This window comes from Physella acuta, unplaced genomic scaffold, assembly GCF_028476545.2.
Source record: "Physella acuta isolate Inbredline_101_S28 unplaced genomic scaffold, ASM2847654v3 ptg001007l, whole genome shotgun sequence".
Taxonomy (NCBI): domain Eukaryota; kingdom Metazoa; phylum Mollusca; class Gastropoda; family Physidae; genus Physella; species Physella acuta.
The window spans coordinates 174754-184975 of NW_026732524.1; the positions used below are offsets into that span (position 1 = coordinate 174754).

The 10222-nt window shown below is 34.4% G+C and overlaps 1 protein-coding gene across 7 annotated transcripts; it reads left to right on the forward strand.

Annotated features, from left to right (window-relative positions):
• Positions 1–541: 541 nt before the first annotated feature.
• LOC131954513 (innexin unc-9) lies at positions 542–9133 on the forward strand. Of its 7 annotated transcripts, none has more exons than XM_059318243.1 (6): positions 542–666; positions 1033–1154; positions 5053–5118; positions 5855–5985; positions 6714–6873; positions 7471–9133. In XM_059318243.1, coding segments are annotated over exons 3-6 (1272 nt in total). In that variant the 5' UTR covers positions 542–666; positions 1033–1154; positions 5053–5116; the 3' UTR covers positions 8450–9133. The 7 variants fall into 7 exon arrangements, with proteins under 7 accessions (XP_059174226.1, XP_059174222.1, XP_059174229.1 ...); XM_059318239.1 differs by having other exon boundaries at positions 1033–1147; XM_059318246.1 differs by lacking the exon at positions 5053–5118 and having other exon boundaries at positions 1033–1147.
• Positions 9134–10222: the final 1089 nt, after the last annotated feature.

Genomic DNA, 10222 nt, shown 5'->3' on the forward strand with positions numbered 1-10222 from the left:
GAACCTGAGATTAGAATACAAAATTATACCATACAGTAGCGTATGGGGGGGGGGTCAAATTTTTTCCAGCATTATATATATAGCACCCCCTCCCTCAAACTTACTTTCGATTTGCACCCCCCTCAAACTGTATATATATATATATATATATATATATATATATATATATATATATATATATATATATATATATATATATATCGAGAGGTCTATGGGGGGGTTTAAACCCTCCTAGCCCCCCCCCCCCCCCCCTGCCTACCCCACTGATACCATAACAACCTAACACCCCCCCCCCCCCCCAATATTCGGACGACTTTATTGCCGGACACTGTAGCCTAATACCAATACTCTCCGGCAGTTACCAGTACTCTACCTCAATAAAACACGCGCGTGTAGCCCTAACTAAAATGACCAGATGTAAACAACATGCTCGCGAGATCCGTCACTGATGACCCCCCCCCCCCCCTAAAGCGCGTGGGTTTGGAGGCTAGGATAGCGTGAACGAGGTCCTGGAGTATTTGAGGTGTGCCGGTGTGTTCCGCCGTGTGTGTTGATTCATCCTAAACAGAGAACACCCAATGGTATTGTCTTAAGAGTGCTAAATTTGAACTTGGATAAAATTCGCATGTCCGGGGATTTGTTCTACTTTATGTTTAGCTAATCATGGTAATCAAGCTTTACTAGATTGTGATTAATTAAGTAATTTTAAAGTTTGTTTAACCTTTACGTTTTAAGCCTGTCATTATAACACGGCCTCACCTATTAAATTATTAATTACTATTTAATTTAATTTATTTAAATTGTATAGGCCTAGGCCCTATTAAATTATTAAATTAAAATATTATTTATTAATTACAATAGGGGCCTATATCTTGATTTAGGCTACTTAATTAGATCTAAATCTAGATCTAGTTATAAAATAATTGTTACGTTATAGTTATAGTTATAGTATAGATTCTACTAATTGATTTGGTTAGTCACATGGATTATTTATTAATTATAAGATTACAGTTAGGCCTAATCTTTCTCCAGTAACTAGATCTAAATCTACTCATTTGCCTGGTGTTGCGTGTCCCAAATGAATTGAGATTGAATGATTAACCTTCTGAAAGTCATACTTGGAAGTTGGAAGTCACAAGTAGAATCAGTAAGTAGTAAGTACACTAGACTCACTCAACTTTCAACCTTTGTATAATAGTCTAGATTAGATCTATATAGACTCTCAGTAGAGAGAAGAAATTAAAAGCGATCTTGTAATATTATCATTATTATGTGATTATTATATTATTTTGAATATTTTCATATGGGCAATCCTCACAAAAAATAACATATTTGCCTATTTTAGGGGTCATCCATAAATGACGTCACGCTTTTTTGGACGATTTTTACCTCCCCTCCCCTCTGTCACACATCGTCACAAAAAGCCAGACCCCCCTCCCTAAAATGACGTCACACCTCAGCCCACAACCACCCCTCAAAATTGCAGTTGAATTTGTTTTAAAACATCGATATTTTTTTCCCAAATCTTGTCTGAATTCTGTCAAAATAGAGAATTTTAATCAATTCCTATTACAATTTATTAAAACGCAAAATAACGTCTAAAATTTGTTTTCTAACATTGCTTTTTTACAATGCAAAAGTGTGACGTCGCACCATCTGACCCCCCCCCCCCTCATCACACACCGTCACAACGGACCCCTCCCCCCTACGAGTGTGACGTCATTTATGGACGACCCCTTACCTTTCGTATGTCGGCTGCTCCCAGTTTATAGAATACCTCACTGATTGCTAAATAAAGTAAAAAAAAAAATAGACTAGGGGTCGTTCATAAACAACATCACACTCATAGGGGTCCGAATTTTGTGGCGATGTGTGATAAGGGGCGTTTCAGAAAGTGTGACGACATGCTTTTGCACCTTGAATAGTAATGTCAGAAACTATATTTTACCGTTATTTCGCATTTTTTAAAAAAGGCTGTTTTTTTTAAAAAAATTAAAGCCTAATTGAAAGAATTAATTAAATTAGTATATTCTCAGTGTTGACCGAGCTCAGTAAATATTTTAGGAAAAAATCGATGTTTAAAAAAAAAAAAAAAAAAAAAAAAACAACCAACCAACCAACAAATGCAGTTTTGTGAGGGTGGTGCAGGCTAAGGTGTGACGTCATTTTAGGGGTGAGGATCTGGTTTTTTGTGACCATGTGTGATGGTGCTGAGGGACGGGGAAAATCATTTTAAAAATAGCATGACGTAATTTATGGGTGAAACCCTTATGCCATATAGTGATAGTCGGCTGTAGTCCGCCTGCTATAAAATAATGTCATTATTTATAGGTCTATATTCCTCTATATAATATCCTAAAATTATCAGTGTTTCCTTCAGACTTTTTCTCCCTGGGGGAGGGGGGTGGACACGGCTTTTTTAAAATATAAATTACATTTCGTTGGGGGCAGAGTTTCTTCCAGGCATCTCTTCAAAATATTCTACCCCCCCCCCCCCCCGAACGAAATGAAATTTATATAATTTATATAGAAAATATATACTTTTAACAGTGTCCCCCCCCCCCCAAAGAAAGTCTACCGCCCCCCCCCCCCCGAAAATTTCAAGTGCCCCCCCCCCCCCCCCCCCCCGGAGAAAAAAGTCTGTAAGAAACACTGCTTGGGGGGGGGGGGTACCGAAGAGATGTCTGAAAGAAACGCTGAATGTAACCGGCCTTTGATTAATTATAACAAGTAGATACACAACACTTGGATGCAATTGTTCCCATATCTTTGTAGCTTTAGTGTTTAAAAAACAAATCAAAGAACTTTAGTCTAGAAACTATTTTAATTTATTTGTAGCCACAAGTTATATTTTACTTTCTACACTGATAAGAGACGGATACACAACCCGGTGTGATAAAAACACAGGTTTTATAATGCGTAGATGTTTTGTGAACTCGGAATTTTAACTATCCATTTACAGGGATTGTGTTAAATTCGTGCCTTCTTACATATTATAAGGCCTACGCCTAGTAGGATCTAGATATCTAAATATAATTACTAAGTACTCAATCGCATTTAAAACTAAACAGTGGAGTCTCAACACATTTCTTTAAATGTAAGTTGACGAACTGACACGTATGGAACTCTTTTTAAAACCATGCTATATTTAGAACAGATCAAACTACTTTTGTTTACTTTTGATGTAGCGAAGTAGATCTAGTTTAGTTCTCAAGGCAGTAAGCCTAGAAGTAGAATCTAGTCTACGACTCTACATTCCTACTTTAATTCTCTTCGCACATGTAAAAGGTAAGTAGGGGACCAAGCATAGCCAACTGTTAATGGTGAATAACTAAAAAAAAACAAAACAATCACATTTTCCCCCGAAACAAATATATTCGTCTATTGTTTATTAGTTACAACCATCCGAAGCATGATTAGAGATAAAAAAAAAAAGACTTGTCAACACAGCTACCTCATAACCCCCTTAGGCATGGCCTCAATTTAGATGTGAGGTTGTTTTTTTTTCTTCACTACACATGACCCGGTCCTAACCTACCGTCTGCCTTCAGACACTGCGTGCCCAGTGTAGGCTTGCTTTGGTAGGAGGAGGGGCCGACTGGGCTTTTAAAACGTTTATTTATTACCGTAACCATGCATTGTTATTAAAGACTAGATTCTAATTCTAGGTAAGGCAGGTAATGTTGCTATTTATAAGTTTATTGTTTTTAGTTTTCAACAACGAGCTTATTATTTTATAATGATAAATTAATTAACAGAACGTTGCATACAACAACTACAGTTACAGGCACTACGATGGTGCCTGTTTGTAAAAGTAATTGATCTAATAATGGTGATTTGCTCTTTGGGTTGACTCTTTTAATTATTTCTACCGGAGCATAAATATGTTGAAAGTCTATTCTAATTTAATTTTTTTTTTCAAATTTAAATTCAGTTAAGAATGTGCACATTAAATTAAAATGATAACGCTAGATCTAGAATCTATTCTATGTAGGCCTATAATTAATTATACTATAAAAATTAGAGTATTCGTATCTAGATCTAGTTCTAGATCAACTAGTTAGCGTAGAATTTGTAAGACAACAGTAGTTTTAAAAAAAAAAAATTACTTAGAAAAGACCCCCACATTTCTAAGTTAATGATGATAGCCAGACTTAGAGTAAGCATTTAGATCTAGTGTAGTCCCAGCCAGAACAGAAGTGTGGTTTATGCTTGTAACTTTTAAAATGCGGTTTAATATTTATATATAGTATATAGTATATAGTCCTACATATTAAATATTTAAACAGTAGGTCTATACTATAACGGGGAGGCCCTTTATTCTTTTGCACATGTCTACCTCTAGATCAACCCTTAGTGCCTGCCATTAATCGGTATCTTGGTATTATGTTCAATGAATAAATACCAAGTAAAGCCTACACTTACACATCATTTGATACAAAGCAATTAAAAAAAAAAACCATCAAGTAAATACCCACTGTGTAGGGAGTGCCTGTTAAAATAAACTAGGCCGATAGTATTACAGTTGTACTATAAAAAGGGAGTTAACATGTTGTACTATTTTGTTATGTCCCCTTATTGTGTGGCTAGTGTTATTAAGATGTCTGATGAAAACAACAGATCTAGATCTTATTTGGCCTTTCTAGTTGGTCATTTTGACTGTGCATTATTTTAAATACTTAACAAGTTAACGAAATCAAACTCATAAGTTGTTCTTCATTTTTAATTACTTTAAAAAAATTGGATTCATAATACAAAAGTTATTTATGTACCCCAGTTAAATTAATAAATTAAAAAAAAATTAAAGATAAGGCTTATATTTATATAATTATAATTAATCATACTTTAATTGATGACAACATCACTGTTTTTGTGTTTTGTGAAGCATGAATCACATAATGTAAATCTTCAGTTTAAAAACTAATCTGTCCTCTTCATTGTTTTCGAATAAACACTTAAGGCATAAATAGTCATTTTATCTCACATAACTGATGCTTAACAGTTATTAATTTTTGACTTTAACAATTTTCACTTTTTTGTTTTGTTATACAGATTTGGTAATAACATTTTGAGAAAAAACTAAATATTTAAAAAAAGACAGGTTAAAATATTCATCATGTAAGTATTTTATTCTACAGATATTTTGATTTTCTATCTCACTGATTGTATTTGAGTTATTTTGAAGTGCAGTGTAGTGGACTTGATAGTGATAAGGGATCTGAAACAATGTGTAGGGTCTACTCATAGCTCTTCATGAAATGTTGAGTGGCTGCAGGCACTAGAACTGGTTTTCAGCATTGAAGAGTAACTTTCACCTGCTAGTTGTAGATAACTGATAACCAATGCTTGCAGTTTCTATTCTTTAAAGCAGAAATAATGAGTTTTTGCAATTATTTTAAGATTGTTACCTCAATTTTTATTTACCTTTGTGACTAAAAAAAAAACAACTTTACGTTGACACTAATTTAGGTATATTAAAAATTTTAATTTTTAAAGTGACTTAAAGATTAAGTTTTAAAACTTGGACCCTAATTTCTTGGATTTTATTTTTTAAGCTGGTTGTAAATGCAATGACGTTTTACGAAAATAATATGTTTACAATTATATGTTTCCAATCATAAGAAATTGTAGCTTCTTATATAAAATAAAAAGGTTGTATGAAATATATGTATGCAGTTGTATGAACTTATACCAGCTGTGTTCATACAAAATATAGGCTACAGTCCTATTCATGTCAATAAGTCTTTAGATTTTGTACAGTGGTTTACAAAATAGCGGCCCACATCTACTATTTCAATGTTTGATCAAATGTTTGTATACAAGAGTACCAAAACCATGTTGCTTGTCACCCCAGGCCTCCCATTATCAGCACCCTCTTGACCAGCTTCACAAATATAGCGCTCAGAAGTCGAGTCCGGGACGATGATGTGATCGACCAGCTGAACCATTGGGCCACGGTTGGGCTGCTGTTTGCCCTGGCTATGGGTGAGTTCATCTTTTGTACATTCATTAGGTTAGCTTGTAAGGACTTAAGATAATCTTCAGTCTTAAATAACTGGATTTTGGTATGAGTTTAAGCTAAACTGTGAGGATTATATTAATGTTTTTGTCTCATAAAACAATTTTAGGTTTGGCGTGGCCTAGCGGTAGAGAGCTAAACTGCTAACCCAAAAGTCTCAAGTTCAAATCCGGGTTAAAATCAGTGGAATGTCCTTGAGTCCACCCAACTCTGATGGGTACCTAACTTACATTAGGGAAACAAGGGCGGCTGGGCATAGTGCTGACCACACTATCCCTTCATATGCCGAAGTCTCTGAAGCAGATGAGCTTTACTTCATCTGCCCCATGTGTCTTGGGCATGAACAGGAAATGAGGATGATGATGAGATAGATGGTTCATATAGATCTTCCCATAACACCACTTTTTCCTTGTTTAATGAAGTATAACAAGAATTAAAACTGAGAGCCCTTTCTTTTAAGTTAAGAGCTGGAAGGTTGCAGGGTTAGCAGTCTAGCTCTCTCCGTTAAACCACCTCAACCCATGTAATGATAACAGAAAGCCCTTATACTAGTGGCAAAAGGTAAAGTGTGTCAGGAATATAATACAGGTTCCAGAGTGTCTAGCTTACTGTACCTCACTCTTTATTGCAGTTAGCAAGATTTACACTAAAATTTTAAATATCTCAATGATTTTTTTCATGTGATTTCCTACAGGCACTGGTGCTAAACAGTATGTTGGTGATCCCATCCATTGTTGGGTACCAGCAGTGTACTCAAAGAAACATTACCAACAATATTCAGACAGCTATTGTTGGATACATCCCATGTACAACGTTCCATTTGAAGACCAATTACCATATGATGAACAAGACAGGTATTTTGTTGGTCAAATCTGTTTTATGTTAATTATTGATTCTATTTAATATTTTATTTATTGAGTTATGGGATGGTGTGGCCTAGAGGTAGGGGGCTAGACTGCTAACTGGAAAGTCTCAAGTATGAACTCTACTTCATCTGGCCCTTGTGTATGGGGCACAAATGGGAAAAGATGATTTATTGAGTTACTAAAGTTAGGAGTTTAATCAGAAATTATTTTCAGAAAGTGTTGATATACATTACACTTTACAAAATACACTTCTTTTTAAAAAAAATATATAGCAGTTTAAATCATTTAAGCTCTAGTAAATCAGTTGTTTAATCCCCAAGTGTGGCTAAAAAAATTAAATTTTTATTCAGCCTTTTCAAGAATTTTATCATTGCTTCTTGTTAATTTTTATCTTTAAAAAATGTTCTAGTTCAATAATAAAAGTACATTTGCAGTTTAAAACTGATTTTTACTTTGGGTTTTTATAAAGTTACAAGTAATGCATTTCCCACCTAAATTTTTTTGTATACATATTTTTTAATGACATTTAATTAAACAAAACAACTTGTATGTCTAATAACTTGTACATGTAAACAACTATTTCAGATGGTACAATGACTTAGGCTACTACAGATGGGTGTTCATTGTGTTCCTGATTCAAGCCTTCCTGTTTTATTTCCCGTATATGGTCTGGCAGCAAATGAAAAACTACTCGGGGCTAAATGTTACAAAAATTGTCGGTATGGCCCTAGACACATCCATGTTGACGCAGGATAAGAGAGATGAGAAAATGGGCCACATTGCGCATTTCATGGACAGGTGGCTGTTGACTTACTCGCAGTACAAGTACAACGCTCTAACAAACTTCCGAGACAAGTGTTCTCGTGTTATGTTTTGTTTTGGTAAGAGATCTGGCACGTACCTAAGCGGATTGTACATGTTCATCAAACTTTTGTACTTCGCGAATGTGATCGGTCAGTTTTTCTTACTCTCGTCGTTTCTGGATATCAATTTCTGGACATTCGGGATCAAGGCAATGGAAACCTTCGGCAAGAAAGGGAGATGGCAGGACCATCATACGTTCCCTCGAGTTGGGTTCTGCGATTACAAAATCCGTCAACTGTACAACCTCCAGACCTTCACGGTCCAGTGTGTTCTGTCAATTAATTTGTTCCTAGAGAAGATGTACCTCATCTTCTGGTTCTGGTTGGTTATTCTTCTTGCCTTCAACACAGTCAACCTCATTCAGTGGATACTTCGCAGCATTGTCCCAAGCATTGGCGGAAACTTCCTCTCCAAGTATAGCATACTTCTCAAGCTGAACACTGCCAGTGAGAAAAAATTATTCCGGAAATTTGTCGGGCAGTATCTCAAAACGGACGGGGTGTTTGTGATGAGAATTGTTTCGGCCAACATTGGGGACATGTTGACGCTGGACTTGGTCAACCATTTGTGGAAACAGTACAAAGATAAATACACCTTAAAAGATGACGTGGCTGCTAGCCCGGGGCGTAATGGTGGACTGGCCAGTCCTAGTGCACCTGATATTGATGATGACACTATCCCACCTAAAAAGGTTGATTAAGTTAATGAACTCTTAATAGCTTACTAGCAGTCCCACCAGAGAAAATAAATTAAAAAACGCACACCCAGTAGCTAAACGTAGATTTTTACACCATTTTCCTTAAGTTATGTAATAACTTACTTTCAGACATAAGTAAGATAGTTAATTTAATTATTTATATCTTTTATGAAGTATATTACACTGCAAGGTTATATTACATTTATCAAGTAGTTATTTATCACTAGATCCCATGGTATCATACTATAACTAAAGTTATTGTAACTCTCTAATTGTAGAATTAACAAAACATATTAGATGATGATTTCACATAAACCATCAAGACTCAAATCACAGGGTTATTTTCTTACTGTGACAGAAACAACCAGCATAAAATATTTTTAACTCTTTGCTTTGGTTGCATCTCATCATCATCTTTTCCCTTTTGTTACCAATGACACATGGGACCACAACAGAAATCTCTTTCCACTTTTGCCAGTCTCTGGCAATTTTGTTTGTCAGTCCCCCAAGATGGTGGTAGCATCCAATCTGGCTGCAGTGATTGTATTTTACACATATCAAAACATCCTCCAATTTTTTAAATGTTTTCTGTGGTAAACACTTCTTATACTATGCATCAAAGGCAGGTCTAAGTAGCACAAAACTGTAAAATAGTAAAAAAAAAAAAAAAAAAAAAAAAAAATGAAACTTAATTAACAATCTCATTTTCTCACTATTTTATTAACCAGGCATTAATTCAGAGGCATTATTGAATTAACTTATAAATACACAAACATAATTTTACTGTGTTGATTACTTCAAGCTACCAGTTTAAAAAAATATTTTCTTCCTTAATTATTTTAACTGCCTTAATTTATTATAAATTATTTATAAGAATAAACCATTTATGAGAATATATGTCATGACGGCCAGTTCATCCATTGTTAGCTGCATCACTCAAATGATCATTTAAATATCCACATATAAAGATGTTTGTATACTGTTTTTTCTCATGACCAATACCCAAATCAGCAGCATCAAAGAGCTAATGATCTTTCATTCCAAGGTTCTTGACTCATTGCTTTAAACTTAAAGCATTCCTAAAACCAGACTCATTAGCATTAATTTTAATAAATTACTTTTGTACTCATCTGTTTCTGTATATATTTAAAATTTTAAGAAAACTTTATCAATACATTACAAAAGCAGTAATGTATGTTTTTTTGATTTGCATGTTCAGTTTTTTCATGCAACTTTTGAAATAATGTCTACATTTTTTGGTTTTACACCTTTACAATCTTTTTCCCTTCAGTTTTGTTTCAACTTGAATTTCGTTTCAAGCTGTTTGGATTGTGAGCTGTATATATTTTCATTTTTATATTGCCCTAAGGAGCATATTTTGCTTATCAGTTGTTTCATGTTGATCGTTGCCATGCTGGTTCATCAGCTATTAGATCATAATTGATACAAGAGTCAGATCTTAAGCAGAGATATTTTTTAAATGTATCTGAAAAAAAAAATGTGGAAAACATATAGCAGAATATATCTAATTTCAGTGGGGGATTTAGACATAGGCAAACTGGGCTGAACAAGGAGCCTTCAGAACAATTTAAAAAAAAACACCTAAACATGAGCATTAAATAAATCAAGGATATTTAGAAATTATTTTTTTCAGTGAAAAGTATTGATTTGGTTTATATTTAATAATTATTTAAAATAACAATGGTTTATTTTCTCTCATTCTCTCTGCCATCTTGTTATTTATGTAAAGTGTAACAAAATTCTACAATGTTTACA